The sequence below is a fragment of the Pelodiscus sinensis genome, chromosome 3, assembly GCF_049634645.1.
Source record: "Pelodiscus sinensis isolate JC-2024 chromosome 3, ASM4963464v1, whole genome shotgun sequence".
Lineage (NCBI taxonomy): Eukaryota > Metazoa > Chordata > Testudines > Trionychidae > Pelodiscus > Pelodiscus sinensis.
The window spans coordinates 50683629-50711229 of record NC_134713.1 but is presented as its reverse complement, the minus strand read 5'-3'; the positions used below and the strand labels follow the sequence as shown (position 1 = coordinate 50711229).

Sequence of the window (27601 nt, the reverse complement as noted above, 5' to 3'; positions counted from 1 at the left end):
GGGAGCTTAATGGGTATCTCCCAAAATACCTGCCCTGGGAAAACTTCCCACAGCCAGAAGTAGGGTTCTTTTATGTCGCTCTTGTCCTTTCATATGGCCTGCTCAGGGGCCAGAGCAGTGGGTCAGGATCCTTAATAAGAACATAAGAATGGCCATACTGGGTCAGACCATAGGTCCATCTAGCCCAGTATCCTGTCTGCCAACAGTGGCCAATACCAGATGCCACAGATGGAGGGAACACAACACGTAATCCTCATGTGATCCTTCCCTTCTCATCCATTTCCAGACAGAGGCTGGGGAGACCATTCCTACCCATCTTGGCTAATAGCCATTGATGGACTTAACCTCCATGAATCTATCTAGTGCTTTTTCGAACTCAAGTCTTTTTTTATTTTAAGATAGGATTTCTAGAGGACAAAGGTGAAATAGAGTTTGGAGGGGAAGAGGGAACATTTACTTTTACTAAGCTGAATGTATTAGAGGGATTGAACAAGGCTTCAAAAGGGATACTTTCCAAGAAATAGGAGGAACTCATCTTTACATTTCTCTGTAGTAGATCCTGAAGCTCTCCATCAGTACTTTACTCTGCCAAGAAATGGTGAAAATGCTGGACTTCTCCATGCTTTTTTAAAGTCCATTCCTATTTCAGGATGGGACTGGGGAGAAAGAGAGAATTCTCCGCTGCAGGTTTGCTCTCTGAATATTTGTAGCTGCTAAATGGTAGCCAGTAATTACTTGTTTGTTTTCTTGATCCTTTTTCTTTCTTTACTTACTGGCTGCTTCCTCATTTCAGTCAACACAATGGGAAGCCGGAAACAGGAAATGAAGGGAAGCAAAATGTGCAACCAGGGAAAGGAGGAACATTGATGTCACTGATCAGGTATTTTGAGAGACGAGGGAAAAATAGTTTGCTGCAACCTCTTGCTAAGCTATGAAGGTGACAAAACAAGGCTTAGTGCTGCAACTTCCCCAGCCCAGTGTCCTATGAATATGAAAATGATTCAACATGAATTAAAGTACAGGTGGGACAAGACAGCAATAGGGAGTTTCTGGTGGGGAATACAAATGCAAATTGCTGCAAAAATAACTGAGTCTGCTCTACCTTACAATCCTGTAAAAAGAGATGAACCAGTAAACTTGCAGAGGAGGCAATTCATTGTTGGAAAGCAAGGCTTACATTCCCACGAGTGGAGCAGTCATTTCATCGAGGAATACACTGACTGGCTGATAAGCTGCCCTTGTAATATAATTTGGAAAAATGAAATCAGTTCTAATGAGCTGCAGCTGAGACAAATCATTATTCACCTCAGAGTTTGTTTGATCAAATTATATTTGAGCCTACCAATTGCAATATAGTGAAAAATATTGCTGCGCAGAGAGTGAAGCAAAGTTATGGCCTGATCTAGGAGTAGAAAAAAAGCAATTTTATGGGATATGTTATCATTTTCATATGCAAAAATTCATCGGCATAAATTCCAATACAATAGGATGAGAATATACTCATCTATGTAGACTTGGGAAACATGTTCTAGATGAAAGCACTACATAATATATTCATAACTCTTTGAAAGACCATACTCCTTAAGTAATTATCAATGGTTCAATATCAAACTCACAGAATAGATCCATTAGGGTTCTGCAGAAGTCTTTACTATTCAAAATTTTCATTCATGACATCTAGAATGATGTGGAAAATATGACTATAAAATGTGTGAATAACACCAAACTGGGAGGGATTGCAAGCATTTTGATGGATTCAACCTTGACAAATTGGAGAACTGGTCTATAATCAACAAGACGAAATTCAACAAAGACAAGTGCAGAGTACTATGCTTAGGAAGGAAAAAAATCAAAATGGGGAATAACTGGTTCAGTGATAGTTCTGGTAAAAAGATATGGTAGTTATAATGGATCACAGATGTGAGTCAATATTGTGGTGCAGTCACAAAAAAGATTAATATAACTCTGGAGTATTATTACCAGGAACATAGTGGCTGTGTCTAGACTGCCCACTTTTTCTGGAAAAGCAGCCGTTTTTCCGGAAAAACTTGCCAGCTATCTACACTGGCCACTTGAATTTCCACAAAAGCACTGACTATCTCTTGTAAGATTGTCACTGCTTTTGTGGAAATACTATGCTGCTCCTGTTCTGGCAAAAGTCTTTTTCCGAAAAACTTTTGCGCAAAAGGGCCAGTGTAGACATCAGAGATTTATTTTCCGCAAAAAAAGCCCCGATCGCGAAAATGGCGATCAGGGCTTTTTTGCGGAAAAGCGCGTCTAGATTGGCCATGGACGCTTTTCAGCAAAAAGTGCTTTTGCGGAAAAGCATCCTGCCAATCTAGATGCGCTTTTCTGAAAATGCTTTTAACAGAAAACTTTTCCGTTAAAAGCATTTCCGGAAAATCATGCCAGTGTAGTCGTAGCCAGTATGTTTTAAAAATAAAAAAAGGGGGAGGCTCTAATCTACCAGGTATTGGTGAAACCTCACATGTAGTATTTTTGCCCACCTTCTTGCAGCACAGTTTAAGATGTGCATAAATTGAAGAGTGTTCAGATGAAAGCAATAAAAATAGTTTAAAAAAAGTTTACAAAACCTGACCTATGAGGACAGGTTAAAAATAATGGATGGACTTAGTCGTAAGAAAAGAAGACAGAAAAAGTATCTGATAACAGTCTTGATATATGATAAAGAGGATGGTGATCAACTGTTCTCTATTTTTGAAGGTAAGACAAGGAGCAATCAAATTAATCTGTAGCAAGGGAGATTTAGGTTATGTATTAGGGAAAATATCTAATTAAAAGGGTAGTAAAGCATTGAAATAGGAAGTTCTTAATAACAGATTAGACAATCACATGTCATGGATGGTGTAGGTAGTTTTGGTCTTGCCTCCGCACAGGGGTCTGGTTTAGATGACCTTTCAAGATTTCTTTTGGTCTTAAATTAATCACTTGACACTAGTTAGTTATTTCACATCTTTACTCCCAAATTCCCATGTGTGACTTCCATGTGTGCATGATTGATTAAAGATATAGATTACCCAAGTTGGCATAAAGTACTAGTGGTTGGTGTCTCAGTGCCCTGAGAATCCCAAGCCTGGGGACTGACTGGCTAAGTAGCACTTCAGCAGAAAAGGACCTGGGGATTACAGTGGGGGCTCGTCTACACTGGCCCCTTTTCCGGAAGGGGCATGTTAATTTCAGAGATCGTAATAGGGAAATCCGCGGGGGATTTAAATATCCCCCGCGGCATTTAAATAAAAATGTCTGCCGCTTTTTTCCGGCTTTTAGAAAAGCCGGAAAAGAGCGTCTACACTGGCCCCGATCCTCCGGAAAAAGTGCCCTTTTCTGGAGGATCTTATTCCTACTTCGAAGTAGGAATAAGATCCTCCAGAAAAGGGCACTTTTTCCGGAGGATCGGGGCCAGTGTAGACGCTCTTTTCCGGCTTTTCTAAAAGCCGGAAAAAAGCGGCAGACATTTTTATTTAAATGCCGCGGGGGATATTTAAATCCCCCGCGGATTTCCCTATTACGATCTCTGAAATTAACATGCCCCTTCCGGAAAAAGGGCCAGTGTAGACGTAGCCTGAGTGAGAAACTGGATATGAGTCAACAATTTGCCCTTGTAGCCACGAAGGCTAATGGCATATTAGGTTTCATTAGGAGGAGCATTGCCAGCAGATCTAGAGAAGTGATTATTCCCCTTTATTCGTCTCTGGTGAGGCCACATCTGGAGTATTGTGTCCAGTTCTGGGCCCCCCACTATAGAAAGGATGTGGATGCATTGGAGAGGATTCAGCGGAGGGCAACCAAAACGATGAGGGGGCTGGAGCACATGACCTATGAGGAAAGACTGAGGGATTTGACTGAAGAAGAGAAGAGTGAGGGGGGATTTGATAGAAGCCTTCAACTTCCAGAAGGGGGTTCAAAAGAGGATGGAGAAAGGCTATTCAGAGTAGTGACGGAGGTCAGAAGAAGGAGCAATGGTCTCAAGTTACAGTGGGGGAGGTCTAGGTTGGATATTAGGAAAAACTATTTCACTAGGGGTATGTCTACACTACCCTCCTAGTTCGAACTAGGAGGGTAATGTAGGCATACCACACTTGCAAATGAAGCCCGGGATTTGAATTTCCCGGGCTTCATTTGCATAAGCGGGGAGCCGCCATTTTTAAAACCCCGCTGGTTCGAACCTCGTGCAGCGCGGCTACACGGGGCTCGAACTAGGTAGTTCGGACTAGGCTTCCTATTCCAAACTACCAGTACACCTCGTGGAACTGGTAGTTCGGAAAACGAGGTGTACCGGTAGTTCGGAATAGGAAGCCTAGTCCAAACTACCTAGTTCGAGCCCCATGTAGCCGCGCTGCACGGGGTTCGAACCAGCGGGGTTTTAAAAATGGCGGCTCCCTGCTTATGCAAATGAAGCCCGGGAAATTCAAATCCCGGGCTTCATTTGCAAGTGCGGTATGCCTACATTACCCTGCTAGTTCGAACTAGTGGGGTAGTGTAGACATACCCTTCGAGGGTAGTGAAGTACTGGAATGGGTTACCTAAGGAGGTGGTGGAATATCGATCCCTAGAGGTTTTTAAGTCTCAGCTTGGCAAAGCCCTGGCTGGGTTGATTTAGATGGGATTGGTCCTGTCTTGGGTAGGGGGCTGGACTTGATGACCTCCTGAGGTCTCTTCCAGCTCTATGATTCTATGGTCCTTTGAATAGGGAATTTTAGTCATTTAAATCTGAACATCTGGCTCCATTCATTCTTTAAGTTATATTTAGAAAATAAGAGGTGAAATGGAGAGATCGGAGAGAAGTTTTTAAATCTCCTGGTTGGTGAACAACGTTTAATTTGAACTGAGTGTAAATGATTCTGTGTAACCTGATACTATGGACAGTTGGAAACAACAAATCAGAGTGTGAACTGCCTGACACCTAGTTGTGATCATTAAAGTTCCAGTTCTTATGCCCAGTGATGGCACTTCAAAGTCATCATTAACAATATCATGGTTGATTGTTCTAGAGGGTTTCACTTTACAGCACGCTAAGGTAGGAGCTATAGTCCTATTTGGTTTTAATGTTAGTACAAGGATTTTATCCTACAGATGAATTCCTGACCTTGCTGAAGTCATCATGAGTTTTGTCATTGACATCCATGGGCCACGATTTCATCATGAAGCTACATTTATATTAGAGCTGGTAGATGAGATTCCCAGCGTACGCAGCTATATTCATAAGCGACAAGGACATGCATCTGATGAAGTGGGTCTTTGCCCACGAAAGTTTATGCTCCAATACATCTGTTAGTCTACAAGGTGTTACAGGACTCCTTGTTGCTTTTGCAGATCCAGACTAATACGGCTACCCCTTTGACACTTGACAGCCATATTCATGTGGGCTCTGCTTGAGCTAACGAGATAGCATGCCCAAACTACTGCCTCTGCTTCTCCAGCTACACTGCTGTATTTAACAGCCCACCTCGAGCACAGCTAGCACAAGTAGATCTGCACAAAAATCACATTTCCCAACTCAAAATATAGACAGTAATAATGTGTGCAAACTATTGTTCATATACTGCATTTACATTGCAGTAACTCTACTGCGAAAATGTCATACTTTTTCAGACCGGTGTAACTGTTCTTATTTTGTACATTTAGGACCTGATTTTTTTAAAGGGATTCAGCTCTGTCACAGATTTTGAGGATGCAGTTCATAACACTTGAGTGTGTAATGAACTGCTATTGTTTGTAAATGAATATGACTGGTAAGTTGAGCACACTACAATATTTCATAAATCCATCTGTAAGTGTCTATGTGTATTATAGCAATATCAGAATTTTCCTTACAATTCCCTGTTTTCAGGGATCCCAGTACAAACATATGTATCCGAGGGAGGGGACAATCCTTCACTCACAAGGGGATGTACTTGAAGATTTTATAGGGTTTTTCCATATCTATAGCCCTTGATTCAGTAGTACTTAACATTCAGTAGTACTTTGAGAAGCACCATGGAGTGTGAATTTAGTGCTAAAATAAGATGCTTTTCAGATGTCTATGTAACTCAAAATAAGATTTAATTCTTTTTAAAATGTTCTTTGTTGAAACATTATTTCCCAATATGAACTAATTGTTTTTAATATTTTGAAAAAGAAAATCTGTTCTGGGGGAGGAAGAGATTTGTGGTATTTAACAATGACACCTTTTTGCAAAGAAAGATTTTCTGGGACTCTATAAACTATTGGGACCTTTTTCTCCTGAGCCTGATAAATCACGTGGTTGAAAAGTGATGTGAGCCCTGGTAGTCCTCTAATGTTCTTCCCATGATTCCCTCTGAAAGAGCAGATGAGTTTCCACAAGAATCCTAGAGCAGCTCAGTATAAAGAACCATGGGATATGCCCCTACACCCACCCACACATACGTAAATGAAGACACAGAAAAGATGCTATAATAGGAAGGATGGACAGTATGGCAGGGAGTTTTGGTCCCAGCTGGTCCCTGGCTATGGCTGTGAACCTTTGGTCCAGCAAATTCCCTCCTTCAGGGCCAGTTAGGTTCCAAGGGTTCCAGATCAGCATTGTCCAACCTGTATTTAAAATTACAAAAGTGAAGTTCTGGCCCCACTGAAGTTAATTGCAAAACTTCTTAAGCCTTCAGTGGAGCCAGGGTTTCACCACAGAGTCAGAATGAGAACTGATATGAAAATGCTAAATAATTTAGTTTTTTCTGATCTGAGTTATTTTCATAGCAAGAGATATTTGTAACACTGTATACCACTGTGAAAGTTATTAAAACCTGGAAATTCATCACCCTTAGTTGTTACATATACAGTATTATAGTATTTCCCATTTTAAGAAGAAGCAATATATAAATATCACTGCACTTGTCCATTTGTAATGGAAATCACTTTAAAGTGTGTCTAAATTGCAATATGGTAATAGGAAAAGAGCAAAGAAACTAATGCACTTGCAACAAATTATATATCTACTGGGGGAATTACTAATAAGATATTTTATACCAAAAGATACATGATTAAATCATAGCACTTAGCCAGGGTATGCTGTCGGGGTCATGTAGAGCCATTCCACCCCCAGGGAGGCATTTTACCTTAAAGGGAAACTTCCTAATTGTGCAGGAGGAGGCTGTAATTTCTGATATCCCTTTAAAAGGGTGCAGCATACCTAGTGCTTTGAGAGGGAGAGGAACATCTCTGCTGACTTTGTGCCTCTCCCTACCAACTTTCCATTGAGGTGCTTAATGGCTCCCCCATGCTTGGTGAAAATTGGCTTACAAATATGAATATGCATAACTGGTCATGTTATATATTAATTTTATAATTACAATCTACCAAATGTGTAGATCTTATTTTTGTGCACATAATCATTCTTGCATGGGAGGTTAGAAATATGAAATGTTGGACTGTTTATAGTTCTAAATGTGCTAATGAGGGCAATTACTATGTATTGGAAACTTAATGGCTCAGTGATCAAATCAACCATTTTTGAATGGCCTTGTTTGTGAAGTGGGTTTTACCCACAAAAGCTTATGCCCTAGTAAATCAATCTCTAAGGTGCCACAGGACTCCTCATTGTTTTTGTTTGTTCTGTGGTTGGTCCTAGAAAGATCATACCACCTATTACTAGAATCCATGTTGGGCCTGGTAATTTCCCATGGGGATGAGAGATGCAAAACAAAGAATTCCTGTCCTGGGGGAAAATTATTTGAGCGATGGGAAGCAATCTGTCTATGTCTTCAGCTGGCTTTTGAAATTGCCTGGAAGACCCTAAGAAGAAACAAAGAACTTTGAGGAAGCTGTAGGCTCAAGTCAAAGTAAAAGGTCAACTCTGATATGAAGCTTTTACCTTAAATAAGCTGTTTAGGGTAAGTATTTGCATGTAACAAGTTTCTTAGTGGATTTATTAAATAAATATTTGTTATCTGGGGGGAGCGACCACTGTGAATATCTCTCTTTCATTGATAAAGAGGGCTGACCTTATGAGCCTTCTCTGTGTAAAACTTTTAAACATATTAAGATGGATTTGTTTGGGGTTTTGACCCTTTAGGGGGCTTGAATTCCTCACACTAAGCCCTTAGTCCTAATCCCCCTGGATCTGAACTGTTTCAACATCTTTGCTGCTCTGCAGAGTGAGGAGAGGGGTAATAATCCCATCTCTGTGCCTTGTCTAGGGGAGATCAGAGGATCTGACCCAGCAGGACAGGTTGGTGAGGAGCCCCAGAGAGTAGGAAAGAGGATGTCAGTGACATGATCAACCCTCAGGGAGACAACCTGAGGGGACTTCTGCAATTGCACCCTATCATAGGTGCGCCCAAGTGAAAGTAACTAAGTACTATCTCTTCTGCTTCTCCAAGCACAGAGGCTGCAATTCTGGGCATCTTTCCCCTGATCATGGATGAAAGAGGCCTAGAGACTCCTTACTCCATTGTGCCACTTGGGTGCTGCCATGTAAGGTCTAGCTACAGTCCTTTCTTTCAAAAAGTGTTCCAAATCTTGTTCCCAAAATACAGTTTGAATAATTTTAATAGACTTTCCAAGATCCTGTCTCTATTACTTTGAGACTATATTTTTGAGTCTCATTTGCACTGGGTTTGAACTGATTTGCACAGCACATATTCATATTATTTGCCAGATTATTTTAAAGTAAACATAAAACACATTCCATTAAAAAAAAATTAAAAGTACCTATTTATGGTCATATTGTCTTCCCTACTCTCCTGAATGAAAGGCTGAGGGTACTAAAACTCTCAGCCAGGTGCATAAAGAAGAGGGGAGGTCTGGTCTAGCCCCGCTGCTTTCTCCTTGTCTGAGTTTAAAAAATACTGCTTTTGTTGGCTACTGCTGAAACTGCATCCCTGGTCTCAATTAAGCTGGAGTCTAATGAAACAGAAAGAATGCTGAGGGGAATTCATCACAATCTCCTCCAGGTGGGAAATATTCAACTACTAGAGATTGCTAAGCACATTCTGTGAGTGTGGTGCTTGGTTGAGAGGCTGGGAAGTAGTCAAACACACAGCTGTTAGTGCTCCTCTATTGAATGATTAATGGAGCAGCATTAACGATGACCTTTCAAAGAGGAGGGGGAGTAATAAGGGTGTCAGGAAAATATATCTTGTGAAGAAAAAAAAATGAGAGTCCATGAGAATTTTATAATGGGCTCTGCCCGCACTGGAATGACCTGACATAGTTCTCAACTGGAAAAACAGAATTTAAAAAATATATTTAGAAAGACATTGTTAATATATTTACACATTATATCTTATTAAGAAATCTGCCCATATCCTATTGCTCCACAGAGTTTTTGCTTTGTTTTTAATCTAGCTTAGTAAATTTTACTCTGCATTCAGTCTTCCTTTTATTTCTGAATTTGATATCGCAGAGGCATCATCGTTCCTCATGTGCTAGGCTGCATTTAACAAATGTAAAGCATAATAAAGATTCCTGTAAATCTCATTTTTTTTCCCATCTCATTTGCTAATAAGCCAAAAATATGTGCCTTTATCCCAGGCCCTCAATAAAAAAAAATTAAACAATGAAGAATTCAAAAGGGATCCTACATCATTCTTTTCACTGCTATGGTGAGACAAAGGACTCTTTCATTCAAACAGTAGCAGATATATAGGATTACAATATATACACTGAATATAAATGATCCTCTCTCAGGTCTTTTTCCCCCCTAGTATTTTTCATCAGAAGTCTGACTGGAAGGTAAACAGTTAAATTCTTATATGGCGATGCGATGCGTAGCAAAGAATAAACAGAGCAAGTACTAAAGCTGGCTTTGCACCTACTGAATGCTGCAAGTGTCTGTACTCATTTGATATGCATCTAGCAAAGCTTGGATGTTCCCAGAAGGCCACTCCATGAACACTGAGAGAGCAGCGTCTGCTAGTGGTGCCTGTGAGTCACAAAGAACAGAGAAAATATTTATATAACTGAGAATAGTCAACGTGAACAAAGCCTAAGTAAGACACAGTCTATATTATTTTAGAGCACACACAGAAACAATTTCATGCAAATGGGCATCATCAGCATTCAAATAGCAATACATATTTCTGTAACTGATTTGCTGTGTCATGTAATTCGCATTAGGACGTTTTAGTTAGACATCTTTATGATCAGCTTGATTTTCAGCAAACTGACTGATACATCCTAGCAATTAATTATTACTCATTATATTATATATTTCACAGTTGTATCTGGGCAATGATTAGATGTGTTTGAACTCAGGTGTAAGGACATTTTCAACAAAAAATAAAACAGATTTTTCCCTCTATCGTCAGCATGTAAATGTGATGTAGTACCATACCTGTGGCATTGAGAGGACATCGATTGAATGCCATGTCACCAGCTGGGGTCCTTTTCCACACCATTGACATCAAATAATCTTCAGGACATATTTCATAAGGCGCTGTTATTGGAAAAATGAGTTTCTGAATATAGACTTCTGTAAAATGTATACATTGCATATCAGAAAAATATATCCTCAGTCTTAACCCTACTCACTGAGAAATGCAGATTGTTGTCTTTAGAGGCTCATTAGTGCTTTAGTATATAAATGTAAGATCCCTTTTGTCTCTCTTCCTGCTGGGCTTTCATTTCACAATCTGTTGCAGTTACTTACTGGTATACATACACACAGTATGCAATATTAACTCTTTTAAACATGAACCACATTATACTAGTTTCTACTTAAAATATTTCATCTGTTTTAGACAAATGTTGCTTAACAGGCACAAATAATGCAGAAAACTGGCTGAGGCTTTTCTGATTTGTTTTTTCAACTTTAGTTGCCCCCAGAGCAATTATTTTAAAGCCATCGCTGAAACATTAAATGTAATAAGCATGTCAATTGTGAAGCAGATATTTGGGAAACAAGAGAGTAGATCACTACTTATTTTGAAATGGCTTTTCTCACAATTGTGTTGTTAGCAAGTGAAGCCAATAATGTGAAGAAGAGTGGTTATAAGCCAAAATGACCTTTACTGATTATCACAAAAAAGTTTTTAAAAGGAAAGGAAATTACTTTCACATTCCCATAGTAACAGACTCCCACTAGCAAATATGGACAAGGTAAAAGACAACTACAAATAGCATTTTCACATAATCAAGACCTCTAGATTCCTTTTGTTGTTCAATGTTTTTTCTGTAGTTTCCCTGTTTGAATTTTTTAAATTTATTAACTCTAAAACATCCCAGTCTTGACACACATGTCTAACCATGTGAAGTGTTGTAAAACACCAGCAGTTCTAATCATTTCAAGAATAGCAGAGAAAAATGGGGAATATTTTACTTCTATTATTGACTGTTTTAGAGTAGAAACTATGGCCCTTAATACTAAATGCGGTATATACTCAGGCTATGTCTTTGCTGCAGGCTTCTTCTGCAAAAGCTTATGCAAATGAAGCATGGAGTAGACTATGGCAGCACTTCATTTGCATAATTAATTAGCAGACGGTTTTGTGCGAGAAACTTTTGTGCAAAAAGAAGCTGTGTAGATTACTCCTTTTTGCACAAAAAACCCTACTTGCACAAGAGCCGTTCTTCCTCATTTTTTCATTTTGCCTCTTGCGCAAAAACAGCTGCAAATTAATTATGCAAATGAAGCACGATATTCTATTCCGTGCTTCATTTGCATAACTTTTGTGGAAGAAGGCTGCAGTATAGACGCAGCCTCATAGTAAGAAATTGTCTGTTCCTCAAAGTGCTTGCTAGAGAAGATGAAGGGTGAGAGAAACAAAGTATTATTGTCACCACTTTCCAGACAGGGAGGGATTAAAGGACTCATCATGATTATACAGGAAAATTATGGCAGAGGCAGGAATTTATCCCCAGTGCGTTCAGTTCAGTACCTAGTTCTTTTCCATAAGGACCCTTCCCCTCTTTTCCTGTACTTCCACTGATAAAACTATACACACTTCTGCATCAAGTACTCAACTGTGTCTTTGTGGATGACAAAAAGCTCCTTGCAGATGGCTCAGTGATACTAATATGAATCACAGTCATTCAGAAAATTGCTTGCTAAATTTGCCTCCGCATCAGCACTCCTGAATTGTATGTCAGGAAAGCTGATGATGCTAGTGAAGCAAGAATATCCCTTAATGGCAAAACCCTACAAAAGTGAGCTGTCTCACTTATCCAGAATGCTAATTTGCTTCAGATAAGGAAGTCTAAAACTGAACTCATGAGGCCAATGTTCTAATGGGGGAAAACAAGGGATGCATGATAAATGGGGAACATCTGGTGACATAAGCATGTCCAAATTACTGTCACACTTTGACCTTGTAAAAAAAAAAGAATGTTAATTGATGGTCTTTGTACACTGAAGACTGATGCAGCCTGCCCAGGTGCTGACTTACAACTGACTTTCTTTTTTCTTAGGGGTCCTTTCCATTGATATTGGCTACATCATGTCTAATTTGTTTTTATAAGTTTGCTCAATGTTTTATCCCAAATCAGTCTTCATGGAATGCTCAGGCCTAATCCACACTAGGATCTTAGTCCTAAACTATCCCTTTAAGTTCCAATTAGTAAGTGGTGGGTTCACACTACCAAGCCTGTTGTTCTGGAATGAGGGGCCATGGAATTTGAACTCTGTAGTCCTGCTTTTCATGAGGAATAACATTAATTCCAAACTTACATAGAAAAGTTGTCAGAGTGTCATTAACTCCTGCTTCTTCGGGGCTCTTGGTTGATGGACATTTTGTGGGAAATTTCATATCTGGGAGTGAAGTAGTAAATATATCTCTAGAAGATTATTATAAAGCAGTGGCTGTTTGACAATTACATAATTCTGCAATTTATCACATGGCTCTAAAATATATCACATGGATTATGCCACATATGCATAAATGATATGTGATAAATTATAGAGCCCATCGATAAATGAATTGATCATACATGTCAGACCACCTCATACAGCCTATGTTCACTAATGTATCATCTCAGGACTTATTTTCACAGTCCCGAACTCCTCTTTCCAAATATTATTTTTTTACGTATTTGTGGCCAAGTGCAGTTTACACCTTTTATTTGAAAGAGTTGTAGGTAAAAATGTGTGGAGACCTTTCAACTATTTGGAAGTGTGCCAGGTACTGCATTTCAAGTAGGAAGTAAGGCAGGTTGTTAACAGTGCTTACCTATTTTGGTTCCAGTTGTAGTAGCTAAATTGTCTGTGTGTCTGTGTGTCTGTGTGAAAGAGAGAGATTGATTATGTGTATGTGTTTTACTTTCTGCAGTGATAGGATCTACTCCTCAGTTTGGGGGAGCATAAAGTAACTCAAGATCAGGGGGTGGACAGATGGCTTTTTGCTCTTTTGATTCTCCAATCTGAGTGCTAGTTAATTGACACTGTTGTAGTAGAAAAAACTTAAAAAACCAACAATGGCCCTGTAGCACCTCAGTGACTAACAACAATTTATAAATAGTATAATGAGCTTTCATGGGCACAACTCACTTCTTCAGATGACAAATATGTAGCAAGGGGCCCAGAGTTTGAAATAAAAAGCAGAAAAAGAGGGGTGAGGGTGAGGCGAAAGAAAGGTAAAAAAGGGGAAAAAGGGGAAAAAACATGGCAGTTAAAGTGGCCATGCTAAATGAGTCTAACAGAGTAAGCGGTAAGTGGCTGATACTTAGTTTTTGATGACATTTGGGTGTGGAATATATATCCATCCAGTTCACATATTTGTTCATGAACTGTTGTAATAACTGAGGATTACCAGGATGCTGGTCAGTACACCACTTGAGTTTATTTGTAAAAGAGGATGTCACAGAGGTCTTTCCCAGTCCTCTATTAACTTCTGTTTCAGATAATAACCTTGAAGTTCCATGCATTTTCCCCACTCTGCCTATGATTACTGATGATACAATACTGTATTACAATGTGCCATTTTGGCCTCAAGATATAAACTTATTAAATTCTGACATTAAGAAGTTGGAGGCATGGTTTTTCCTTAATGGGTTGATTTAAAATTAAATTAAAACCAAAAGCATGGATTTGCATTCACCTCCCAGGTTACAGAAACTGAGTAGCTCATTAATGATTAAATCAACAATGGGTAATGACATTAAGTGAGATGTCAGGTAACCAATTTAAATACCTTTAAATTTGAATAACTCCCTTTCTTCTAGTTTAGCAAACATGGATAGTATCTACAAATGTACCATCTGATGAGCACAGTATACATAAGAAGCAGAATATTCTCGTTGCTAACATCTCATCTGTGACCTTCTATGTCAAACTGAAGATGAGGAAGGGCAACTGAAGATGAGGAAGGGGCCAGAAGAAACTAATAAAGAGCAGCTTTTTGGAGTAGTTCTGACTCAAGACAGGTCTACACTATGGGGCAATGTCAAAGTACATGAATACGTAGCTGGTGTTGATGTACCTTAGGTCAAGCTGTTGCAGGGTCTCCCATACAGGGGCTCAATGGGAGAAACTCTCCTGTCAACTTTTCTTACTTTTCTTGCTCTGGTGAAATACCAAAGTTAACAAAAGAGCATTCTGCAGTTGATTTAGCAGGTTGTGTCTTCACAAGACCCACTAAATCAACCCCCTAGGGGTTGATTACTGTAATTCCAATCTTAGAAGGCTGTCAGAGGTTGACAATCACAGTGACCTTCCATGTCACCTTGTGGGTTACATGTGGGATTGAATTTGTATTGTTCTGTTTGCATGTTATATGTTATTATTACTGTAATTTAAAAATATTTGTTAACATGGCCAATCAATATAATCTTTTGACTAGTTTATTGCTATACATTAGCGAGTGCGTGGTATTTTCAGAGAAAATAACAATCTCTTTCTAATCTAAGGCAGAGACACAGGACCATAAACCAGGATCAAGGAGATTAAGTCATCGGGGCAAATTAAGCAAACCATTTGTATTGCACATTATGTCCTTCCCTTAAATTATTCCCTTACAGGACAAATTTTGCTTCCTGCACATAATCTCAGAAAGAAAGTGGGTCACAATGGGAATTGTGGAGATGGAGGAGGGAAAATTCTTCCATTTAGGGCACTCTGGGGCTGCTGTTTTCTTTCCACCAAATACTGTGGATGTTCAGCAGGTGGGATATTCATAGCTGCCGCAACCCATAAAATACTTCTAGGTCCTTCTGCAGAGGGTGCTTGCTGAAGCACAGGTCTGTGGCATGCATTTATGTTCTCTCAGGAGCCAGCCTCATATTTCTAGCTGGAAGTTCAGTTGCTAATTGGGCACTGTCCTCTAAAAGAAAACAAGGTCCAGGGCACTTGAACTCATTACTGGCTGCCCAATAGGACTTGAGGGATGGCAACTGAGCTTTACCACAGTGTCTGTGATTGGGAGATCCCAGAAGACACCAAAGGAAGTAAGGAGTTGCGTGCAGGGCCCTGTGTCAGAAGGAGGAAGGTAACAGCTGGAATGGCTTCTGGAGATGGCTGCACTCCAGGCATGAGGTGAACAGAAAAACAGACCCAGGATAGGGAATGTGCACAGCTTTGGATGTAGGTGAATGCACCCAGCTGAATCTAGGATGAAGACTTTGTAAGTTTGAGTTTTCTTTTAAAATACTTTGTGCATGTTTTAATGAAATGAACCCCAGAAGAGTAGATGTGTTGAATATCTCTCCAGTATGGACTTTTTCAGGGAGACTGAGTAAAGAGAAAAGTGAGACAGGCCTCAGCAAAGACGTATTATCCTGCAGGACATGCTGTAGGACCAGCATGTCCTTTGACAGACACCCAGAGAGGGGGCAGGAGGAAGAAATAGCATTTGCATTAGTATGAAGTATCTCTAACTAAGGCTAGATCTACACTGCAATGTTAAATAGGAAAAAGAAACACAATTTGTGGTATGCAAATTGCATATCTTTTTCCGATTTACTTTTAAAAACTGTAATTAAGGCATGGGAGTTACATATAAACTAGTATCTACATTATTTAATCAGGGATAACTTTTAATCCTACATTTTAATAAGCCCTTCCTTTAAAATTAACTAAAACAGTGACTGATCAGTTTGAGTTCCATTGAGTCCTAAGTATTATTTTGTTAATAATGTTCTGAAGTTTACTGGAATAAGAATCTATGGGTGTGTCTAGACTATACACCTCTGTTGGCAGAGGGATATAAATGAAGCATTTGGAAAGTGGAAATGAAGCCAGGATTTAAATATTCCATGCTTCATTTGCATAATCATATAATGGTGCTCTTTTGAAAAAGAGTTATTTTGAAATTGAAACCACAGTCTAGACATGGTTCTTTCAAAAATGTGGCACTTTTTCAAAAGATCCTGTAAGCCTCAAAAAATGAGGTTTACAGGATCTTTCAAAAAAGCGCCCCATTTTCAAACTGCATCTAGACTATGGTTTCAATTCCGAAACAGTGCTTTTTTGAAAGAGCGCCATTACATGATTATGCAAAGGAAAGGCAGGATATTAAAATCCCGGCTTCATTTGCACTTTCGTAGCACTTCATTTACATCCCTCTGCCAACAGAGGGGTGTAGTTTAGATGTAGCCTATGTGTGTTGTTCCTCTAAGATGAATATGAGTTCTTTCATGCCTAGTGAGCGCAATATAAATTAACAAAACGTTAGCAAATAAGACTACAAACTGAATATACTGAAATAAAAATACCATTGGTGCTTCTTAATATGGAATGCCATGAAAGTATGTGAATGATTCTCTACACATTTTGATAGCATCTCAGAATGTGTAACATTAATTCACAATTGAAATGAAATAGTGAAAATCATTCACATACTTCTCTAGCATTCAGAACACAATTCTGTGCTTGAAAAAGCACATACTGGCAACATTCATATTCTGCATGTTTGCTCCCATTTACGTTCCAGATCTAATGCCTTCAAATGTGTTTACAATTTTTCCCTTTTGTGAGATGTATTGGTCAGAAATTAATTAAAATGGGACAAATATTGTGTTCAGGAAATTTGCACTGATAGCAAACCCCATGAAAAAACATTTTTTAGATGGCCTCTTTGAAGACAATACGTTCATTTCCTGATCCCACATTGGCACAAATGTACTGGAATTGTTTGTTAGGGGATGTTGTGAAAGCTAAAACTACCACTGGGTGCAGAAGAGAATTAGAGTAATTCATGGACAAAAAGTCCATCAAAGGCTATAAACCATGACGGGCAGAGACACAACCAGATGTTCTTTGTGCCTTTTAATCTGTGACTGTCAAAATCTGGAACTGGACAACAGAGGAAAATTGCCCCATTGTGTTCATTGCTTCTGAAGCATCCGGGCTAGATGGACCATAGATATGACCTATTATGTTGTTTTTATGTTCCCTCCTCTAAATCAGGCAATGCCTTAGCCACCAGCCTGTTTGTATTTTGGAGTGGGCGGATCTCTCTTCTTGACCTGAAAGTCTATCCTGGATCTGAGAAATCTTCCCAACATCTTTTTTTATCAAAACAATTCTGTTTAATAGAAAAAAAATCTTCATGAAATTCCCAACCAGATCTACTAATTACATGAGTTTTACAAGTGTTGCTTATCCAGCAATTATTTTTGTAACTATATAATATAATTTTCAAAGTATTCTACAAACGCTGTTCAATATTTTACATGGTACAGTAGAAATTATTATAACAGTTTACTGTGGTATTGGTTTTTTTGTGAATATCCAAAGTCTTTTTTCAAAACTAATGTGAATCTACACTTATTTATGTATTGATACTTTGCATCACCTTCAAACTTGGTTTGGAATTTTGCCTGCTGACTTCAGTGGAAGTTGATCAAGTCCTGTATCTTCATTTCTAAATTTGGATGACTTAAAACCATTTGTGGATCATTAAAGTCAAGAACTAGAACCCAAGCTTACCTATTTATAATTTTATCCATTTTTATTCTTCTGATCATATTGACAGTGGTATACTTTGGTTCATTATTATTTTAAGAGTAGTTTTATAGCAACATCAAAAGGCACTAGTCAAAATTGCAGCCCCATTGTGCTAGGTGCTTTACACACATGCCGTAATTTCTTACTTCAAAGAATTTACAATCTAAATAGGCAAAACAGACAAAGTGTGGGAAGGGAAAACAGGGTACATAGAGCTGATATGACTTGCCTAAGATCACACAGCAGATCAGTGATAGAGCTTAGACTAGAACCCAAGTATCCAGAGTCCTGATCCAGTAAGCTATCCTCTAACAAGATGAACTAAACTTAACTAACTAGTTAAGTTAACTATAACTTAAACCTCCCTTCCCCCAAAACTGGCTGAACATAAGATATCATAAAAAAGGGAATTATAGTTTTCAAGGCAAATTTATGGAAGATTCATTATTTATAAAGATCATTTGAAAATGGGCTCTTATGACCTGGAGGATATTTTGTTATTACCTGACCAAAGACTCGCTTCTGAAATGTGTTAACAAAATATCGAGATATTATTCATCCATGCTTGATGTGCAGGAAAGGAACTTTTACTGGACTGGGAGATGAGGCATCCATATAAGCCTGGCCAGCATGGTGGAGAGGTGTCCCCCTTCCCACCGCTTCTCATGACAAAGGCATTGGGTAATAGTGAAGGTTTTGACCTACCCTCTCACTCCCAATGGCAATGGTGGACAAGGTTCCCTCCAACTTGCGCAGCAGCATAGCCCTGCAGCTGCTTAATCAGCCCTGCCCAGCCAGGAAGCTCCGTGTGTGGAGCCCTGAACCCCTGACTACCTGGGGCTGATTAAGCAGAAGTGGGGCTGTGCGGCCATGCAGCTAAAAGGGAACCCGGATGGTGGGCTCATTTGAAGGGCCCTTCTTGTTGAATTGGTTCAATCATGTGGCTGCAAATCTGCATAAAGATCCTTAGGGAATTGGCTGCCACTTTACTGTTGCTCTGCTGTTCTTCCCTCTCTTCTCAGATCCTTAGCTTGTGTAAACTGGTTAAAACTATATACAAAAGTGGAGGATCTGGCTGTTACACTGCCATAAAACTAATGACAATAACTGACCAATCAGACATTTTCCATCTGTCAGATGCTTGATAATCCCTTATCATAAAAAGAGAGACTAATTAGATGCAAATATTTTGGTGCTGTTTTTCTGAATAATGTTTCCAGACTATGAAATAAAAGTAAATCAAGAAAACCGATAAATTAGGATGATGAATACTTCAGGATCTTGGCAACTTTTTCAATGTGCATTTCAAAATGTCTGAAGGGAAAAAGAGCCAGGTAAGTGTAGAGTCATTCTCACAATGAGCACTTAACTTTTATTTTTGTAAAGTGTTGTTTTTACACACACACACACACACACAGTACTTTGCTTAAATTTTAGCTATACTTGAAATGAAGAGTAACTTTTCCTCAAAAGAGTTAAGTCAAAATTTTCATTTTAACTTCTAACATGTATGTATAATTTCCGGCATAATAATTATCATTGGATAAAGAATGTATGTTATGACAATTCCTGTTAGCAAGCTGATTGTGGTGTCGTATGAATCAAATCAGTAAACAAATTTAGTGAACAGCACATAATGGTCTAAGTGCATTTGACTTGTAAATGCATTTGTAAAATATTTTATTAACAGCAGGTGGCAACCTTTGAAAATTGGATTGCAGCAGTATGGTTTTACCTCTAACTCCACAAATACAAATGATTTAAAGAATATTTAGTAGGTCAAGACTGGTTTATCTGAATGTCTGCTTATTCCGATGATTCACATTAATCCTGTTTTAGAGTACTGTACTGTGCAGCATTAGTATGGAAAAAATACAATTTGTGCCAAAATTTTTATTTCTGTATTATTCCTACACAGATAGTTAGTTTTTATTCTTTTTCAAGTAATGTAGATTATATTGAAATGATACACTGAAAAAATTGTTTACATGCAATTAATTACTCTGAAATATAAAGATTTGTAACTACAGTTACTCCTTTGTTGCTCTTGGAGCATGTTGCTATAGCTCATAGTTTTACCTTAATATTTTGAGTTCAGTTCTTGGGGATTGGATTAGTGTCAGGGGACAGATTTTGCTGCTTATGAATATATGGGTTTGAGAACATAGATTCTAGACTTGTAAGCTCCCCAAATCCTGACCTGCATGGGCCCTACCATTCAAGTGCTATCTTTTAAGAGACTAGAATGCAAGCCGTGAAAGATGAAAAGGAATTTTTCAGAGGTTAGTGAAACTGCTTCATTGCCCTATTCAGAATTTAGAACAAAAGACTCTCAGCATGAAGGATTAGCACATAAAATCAGTATAACACCTAGCCCCTATTTGTGTTAGTCTAATAATGATTATTCTGCTTCAGGTCAATGTTTCAACACAAATAAATACAGTATTCACCAACTGCTTTTGCTTAGCCATCACTTTATTAGGAGCCCAAATTTATTCTTAAGTGTCACTCAGAAAAACTTAAGTCTGTGGGCAGGATAACACAAAATGTACTGCAAAGAAATGCAGTATTGTGAAACTGGAAATATATATGACTTTTCATTTTAACTCCTTGCTTTTTATGAGTCATTGTTCACATACAATATTCTTTCAGTCTATACATTACATTAGGGTTCATTCTCCTTCCCCCCCCCCTTATCTTCATTCCTTTTGGTTGCCCCAGATGCATGACATAGAGGTCTTTTGTATAGAGGATAAAATGAGAAGGCTGATTCCATGATTTACAAAACATGTAGTAGACAGACCCATAGGGATAGCTGCGTGGGTTGAGCATTAGCCTGCTTAATGCAGGGTTGTGAGTTCAATCCTTATGGTGGCTGTTTATGTATCTTGGGCAAATCTGTCTCAGGATGGTATGTGGTCCTGCCATGAGGGCAGGCAACTGGACTCAATAACCTCTCAAGGTCCCTTCCAGTTCTATGAGGTAGATATATATCTCCATACAAAAGAGCCATAATTTTCTCAGAAGCTGTATAGTCAGGGATGTTTTCTACATTATCCTCACAAGATAATGAAGTTGGACTTAGATAATGAAATGCTTTTCCGAGAGCTTCAATTTTTTTATTGTAATTTTATTTAAAAATTGTTTCATGCTTTGAGCACCCATTGGGCTATACAGCATCTACAGTCATTGACAGAAATAGCAATTGCTTATCTGGGTCAAAGGCATGGTAGAACCTTTTAAGAAGAATTGCTTTTTATATATTTATTCTATCTCAAATATAATGATTTCTGTCACTGAGCCACTGAATTACATAAAATAATAGTATTGATATTTGCTTCTCACCTGGGCATCTCTGTTCACTGCATCGTCTGATCTCTTCACCAGTTCCTTCACATTGTTGCCCTGTCACAGCTGCACCTTGACAAATCCTTATTCGCCTTTCCCAGCCACCATCGCATGACTTGGAACATCCACTCCAGTGACCCCATTGGTTCCATTGACCATTAGCTGTTTGGAGGAATGACATTATTCGAATTGTAACAAACTGCATGGCTAAGAAATTATTAAGGCCAGAAATTTCAAATTTGTTCACTGTATAGAGGCCTCTAACATTTTTCATGCATGTGAATAAAAGTGAAGTCAGTGGTAGACGTAACCACTTGCCATCTCTGAGAATTAGGTTTCTTCTGTTTATTCCTAACTAAGGATTGTGGGTTGCCCTTTGCAAAATCAGACCTCGCTGCATCACATCTCAAGTTTAAAAAAAAAATCTCTGACTTTGACTTTGAGTTAAGTTACTGCTCTTGAAGCCTGAACATGGATATTGTCACCTTTGTATTTTTTCTTTTCTCTGTACTTACTGTATTTTGTTATTGTGTACATATCTATGGAATGCATAGCACAATAAAATGCTTTAAAATTAAAAAGCATCCCTCATATGTTATTTAAAGCCAGATTTTACATGCTCTAGCAGTGTAAAGCGGCCTTTAAATTAAATGTGATTATAATTTACTCACATTTTGATGCCAGTTTGCAGTGCCAGAGCTGAGTGAAAGTGAGAATTAGTTTCTTCATATAAAATTTAATTTGTTTCTTGAAATACATTGTTTTCTAGTCCTCAACTTTTTATTTCTAAACATAATTGTTTTTAAAGAAGTACTAATAACACTAACAAATTGGAATGTCAGTTTTTCAGAGACCAGTGTTTTCACGTTACTCACACAGTCCCACTGTCCTCAACAGGCTTTTTGTGAGAGTCAGGATATAGGCCCTAATTCTGGAACTAAATCAGTGCATGAGCCTGAGGGCTGTCTATAGGATCCAGACAGGCACAGGGTCAACCCATACAATGCAGAATTAGAACTTAAATGATGCAGGCCACCAAAATGGGGCCCTTACATCACTTTTTAACCACAAATGAATGGCATGAGTTTTGCACCATTCTGAAATTTTCTACGTGAATTATTTTAGCAGAGAGGATCCTACTTACCTGTACATTCTTGGTTATGGCACTCCCTGCTTTCAGCCCAAGGACCTCTGCATTCAGAACCTCCATGAGCAGCTGCAGTGCACTGTCGACTTCTCTGCTGGGTGCCATTAGAACAGGTCACTGAGCACTGACTCCATGCACTCCACTCTTGCCACTGCCCATCAACTACCACAACACAAAAAAAGCATAAGCGCCAACATTATCTTCCAATCTATGCAAGAGTAGAATAATGTTTTATCTGAATCAGTATCCTCTGAAAGCATCACTTCCAACTTTTTACAACAATGATAGTTACATTGTTGGTCTTTTCTTTGTTTGCAGTTCAATTTATTATTGTTTCATTTGTTTGTTTGTTTTGGTACAATCTATCTCTGATACACTGGATAACAATTGCAAAGTTGGTGATTTGACTAAATGTACACGCAGTCACTACACCAATCAAAACACAAACAGGAATTACTCTTTGTGCACACCATTACCTGATATGAAATCACAAATTTAGCTGGCAATAGATGGTTATTTACCTATTATTATTCTTTGAAAAGTTGGCCTTATAAGTACACTTACACTTAAAAACAGCATAACTGAAAATCAGTAACTTTTACTGCTCATCCTAACTGCAAGAATCGGCATTTCCCTTCTCTGAGATAGAGAAATTACACAAATAATGCAGTGCTGGGATGGTAACACAGTGCTTTAGCGGTCTGTGGTCCCAACAGTTAGAGAAAGCAGAATTCTTGAACAAAATTACTGAAAATCCAATCACTAAGTTAAAACAAAATATAGCTGTACTTCTCTCCACAATGAATAAAAAAAAAAGAGAGAGACTAAAAGTCAACCTTTGTCAGTCAGTCATGTAGAGGCATCTGAGACACCACAGTTTTCCCAGGACCTCAAAGTAAAAATAATTACAAATCTATCAGCTATCACTTGTGAATAGTTTTGTAAAGTAGGACTTTCTCTATTTTTTTGGTAAAGTTTTATTTTCAGAGTTCTTTTAACAGAAAGGCACTGTATCACTTCTATGGACAGTCTCTGTCCAGTCCTAGAGCCTGACAACCTATTCAGCAGAAAACTGAAGCCTCTGCAGGCATGGAAACTGTTTTTATTCATTTATTATAAGGCCTTATGCATAAAGGAAAAATGATGGGAACTACATTTTAATGTGTCTCTCTTTATTGTTACTCATTCATGCCTAACACTATTATTTATGGCAGGCAGGTGAAATAATGATGATAAATTACAGATTTTGAGTGAAACTGAACCCCCTTGAAATCCATGAGAATAGAAGCTACTGAGCCCCATACAGGTCAGGCCCCTATCCTTTGTATTTGGTGGTGTACCTCCTTCATTTGCTCCTCTTAACCTAGGACAAATAGAAACACATGACTGTAAACTCACCTTCTGATGCACCATCAAATAGCTATGTGGAGAGCCAGGCATGTTGATTCAGACTGTGGCACTGAATATCATTCAAGAACTTTATGATTACTGTTTAAGACTTTAACTTATAACCAGTCGCCACTTTTAAATTTTACATTGTTATCTCAGGAAAGGCAAATTATACAGCATGTAATTGCTGTGGGTGAAATTCACAGCTGAACAGAGAGACTGCAAAAATCCTATGCACTACTTGGAACCAACATAAACATTATGACAGTTTAAGTGTTTTGTGTTGAAGGAAGAGGTACATTCCTTGTGCTTTCTCCCAGCATAGCGGTGAAGTTCACACTCTAGTAGCATCTTTTCTACTTCTATTTGGCATTCTTCAGCTCCTCAGTTTCAGCTAAGGTTCGTATATGATTTTGTGTATTTTTCTGGAGGGCCATGTAAATGTGTTAAGGTAGCATTGCTCCTACACAAATTGTTCTGGTTTTTTTAAAATGGTGATGTAGGCATGCAACATTTACAATGGCAGTGAGCGCTTGTGTGTCTTCCAATAAGCTCTTCCAAATACCCAAGTGATCAGAAACTGAATGTGTGAAAAAACTGAACACAATTAAATAAATCCAATTTGTTACAGTGGCACTAACGATTGAACTTGTCACAGGTCGGGTCCTCAGAGAATCTAATGTTCTAATTCTCCTGATGCCCCAGACTTTGATTTCTGTCTTGTGCATTTGTGAAAGCTACAGTCACAAAAGTTATCATTGTCTGAGCAGCAACCAATATTCCCTGTAAGCTGTGTGCTTAAATTGCCAGCCAGGAGAGGTTAGCTGAGCATTCATAGACACCACAGCCAGAAGCATGTGTTTCTATTGGTGTAGCACATTTGCACATACACATAACAAGTTATTCCACTTGTGGAAGGAAAGAGTTAGAGGGAACATTGGTGACAACACAATGTTTTCTTCACAATTTTCTTTCTTTCTTTCTTTTTAAATTTGCAAATAAATTTCCATTTTCACTACCAAAATATGGTGGCCTGAAAATCAAATATTTCAAACAAATGATGAAACGGCTGTATCCATAACATTTGGTTGTGCTGAAGAAAACCAAAATAAATGATTTTCCATTTGTCTTGTCTCAGGAAATTCCCATGAATGAAAATTACAAAATGAGGTCAGAGCATAAAAGAGATCTGTTGACTCCTAGTTATCAGGTCACAGGTTCTGTTGCTGACAAAGGAAGCTGATGTATACCATCTCTTGAATTTTCAACATCAATAAGCCTAATGCAGACATCAGTGCCTTTTGAAGAGAAGTTTCCATGTATGGACATAGATGTGATATTGCTACTAGTCTCACGCTAGTCACGAAACCTTTCTCAATGTCTGGATTCAATTAATCATGTCTGTACAGCAAATTTATCTAAGAGCAGCAATGTTGCACTCTCTGCCACTCAAAGCTCATGACCTGAACTGTATGCATGACAGTGACTCCATTTCCCTTTAATAGTTCTATTAAGCTGAAGGCCCTAATGTTTTAAACTGATTTAGAAAAAGCGTAAGAGAGAATGAAATCTCATGGAATTATTTAGATAATTTTGAAAATTCATTTACAGATGTAAAGAGTAAAAATACTAATTAAAATAATCACAGTTGTTCAACAGACATTTAAAACTGCATGACGAAAGCAGCTTGTATTAAAGTCAGTTATTTTCCATCTCAATCAGTGACACACACCTTATTGTGAAGGACCAATTTAATGCTTTTATACAATTTAAGCACTTAAGTCTCAATGGCATTAAAATGGTGCATAAATATGTACTGGTCCTCCTTTTGCACAAGTGAATAAACTAGTATAAATGATTAGAATAATTTAGTCTCCTATTTATGAATTATTATTAAGCTCACCTAGCAAAGTATATTTAAAATATACATAACAGTAACATCTGTAATGTTTCTCCTTTTCCCTGCCTTTGGTATATTGGTTGTCTTGTTAGGTATCTCTCCTGTATTGGGATCCTCCTCCCAAACTCCCCAGGCACAGAATCTAACCCCATCTGTTTGAAATCAGTGGGATTCCACATGGATAAAGAGGGGTTGATAACACATCCCAATATAGGATGAGATTACATTGTAAATTTTTTGTAAAACTTCTCTTCCTATATATCTGTATAGCATCTAACACCATCGGTGTAATCCTGATAAAATTTGCTCACGAAATATTCAAGTGCATGATACATTATAATGCAAATCACAAATAAGCTACACTAAATTACTCTAATTGAACAAATAGTTACTATATAAGCTCACCAGGGCAAAGAGCAATATTGCAAGGTTTATGTTGTGTTTCGGGTCCATCACATGATCTTCCCCCGTACTGCGGAGGTATACATGACCTAGTTCTTGTTCTTTGGCCTCGACCACATGTGAATGAACACAAACTCCAAGGTGACCACTCCTCCCAAACTCCATGTACTGTAACAAAGCAAACAGGACACCAGTAATATAGAAGATTCAAAATAAATGCAACAATATCATAAAAGGGACAATTTTGCCAACATCAGGGGGAAAAACAGCTTTCACAAGTTTGCAGCATTAGCCTATAAATATTAGCATTAAAAATTCAGTTGACTGCAATAAGGTCTTATTCTCCATATACTGCCTTGAACTTTGGAAAATTTTAATTAATCTATTATGAATTAGTCTAATCTCAATATATTTTTTCTTTAGTTTAATTGTAAGTAATATGGGCTACATTAAAGTGACTAGTGATTTTAGGTGCCAAGTTAGAAATATTGTAAAGGGGTCTCAGTTTCTGTGAACAGGTAGTCAGCAAAAAAATATATCAGATCAATTTTGGGTGTTTCAAGATGGGCACAAAGTTGAGAAAACCAAAATCACTAGTCTTCTCTGAAAGCAGACCTAGGTTTGTAATTTCTCATACTCTCAAGGGTGCATCTACACTGCACGATAGGTCAAAATAAGATACACAATTTGAGCTATGCAAATTGCATATGTTATTTTGATGTTATTTTGAAATAGCTTATTTTGAAATTTTGGCACGGTCTACACAGCACTTATTTTGAAATATATAGCTATTCTGAAATGTCCCTTATTCCTCACAGAATGAAGTTTACAGGGACATTGGAATAGCGAGCCCATTATATCTTGAAATAATGGGTGTGCTCAAAAGATATGGAATAGCTATTTTGGGATACCTTTGGTATCTCGAAATATCGCTGCAGTGTAGACAAAGCCTGACTCTGGTACATTAAGGGCTTTATCTTGCAAGTATAATTTATTTCAATGAAATCATGACAGGGTATTGTCCTAATGTTTATCTTCAGGTTAACCTCGGTTTTGCATTATTTCCTTATATGACAATATGCATGGAATTGTCTCCCTACATCTGTGGACCAGAACAGCTAAGTTACTTTCTGAGATTATAATATGATATAAACACATACACATAAATATTTTATATAAACAATGACTTCACAAAACAAATAAGGAATGTTATAGCAAGCCTTCTTCTCTGTTCATTTCAGTGTAGAAAAAACTAACATAGACCATACTGTATCCTTATATTGCATTTTCTTTTCAAGAAGAATTGGAGTCAGATTTAAACAATGTATTAAAAATAATTAACACAATTATGTAAAGCTTTAATTCCAGGGCAATAACCTCTTTAAAAAGAGAAATCTTGCAAAGAATGTTTCAGTTATATTCTAGTAAATCTAAGAATATTAAGGACAAAATTAAAGGCCCTACCACCCATCCTGAACAGCAAACTTGGTGTTCAGACACCTCAGTTGTCTCTGCAGGGAATACGCCTTAAAAGGCTAGGAGTGTCTGGAGAGATGGAGTG

The 27601-nt window shown here is 38.1% G+C and overlaps 1 protein-coding gene across 4 annotated transcripts in view; it reads right to left on the bottom strand.

Moving 5' to 3' along the window:
- The window catches only part of ADGRB3 (adhesion G protein-coupled receptor B3), a 632976-nt gene that overhangs the window by 339879 nt on the left and 265496 nt on the right, over positions 1-27601 (bottom strand). For all 4 annotated transcript variants that reach the window (XM_075923697.1, XM_075923698.1, XM_014575580.3 and 1 more), the window contains 5 exons: positions 26044-26208; positions 22347-22511; positions 21200-21364; positions 10313-10414; positions 9795-9901 (listed from right to left, as the gene is read on the bottom strand). In XM_075923697.1, coding sequence (XP_075779812.1) covers positions 9795-9901; positions 10313-10414; positions 21200-21364; positions 22347-22511; positions 26044-26208 — 704 coding nt within the window. The remainder of the gene's footprint in view (positions 1-9794; positions 9902-10312; positions 10415-21199; positions 21365-22346; positions 22512-26043; positions 26209-27601) is intronic.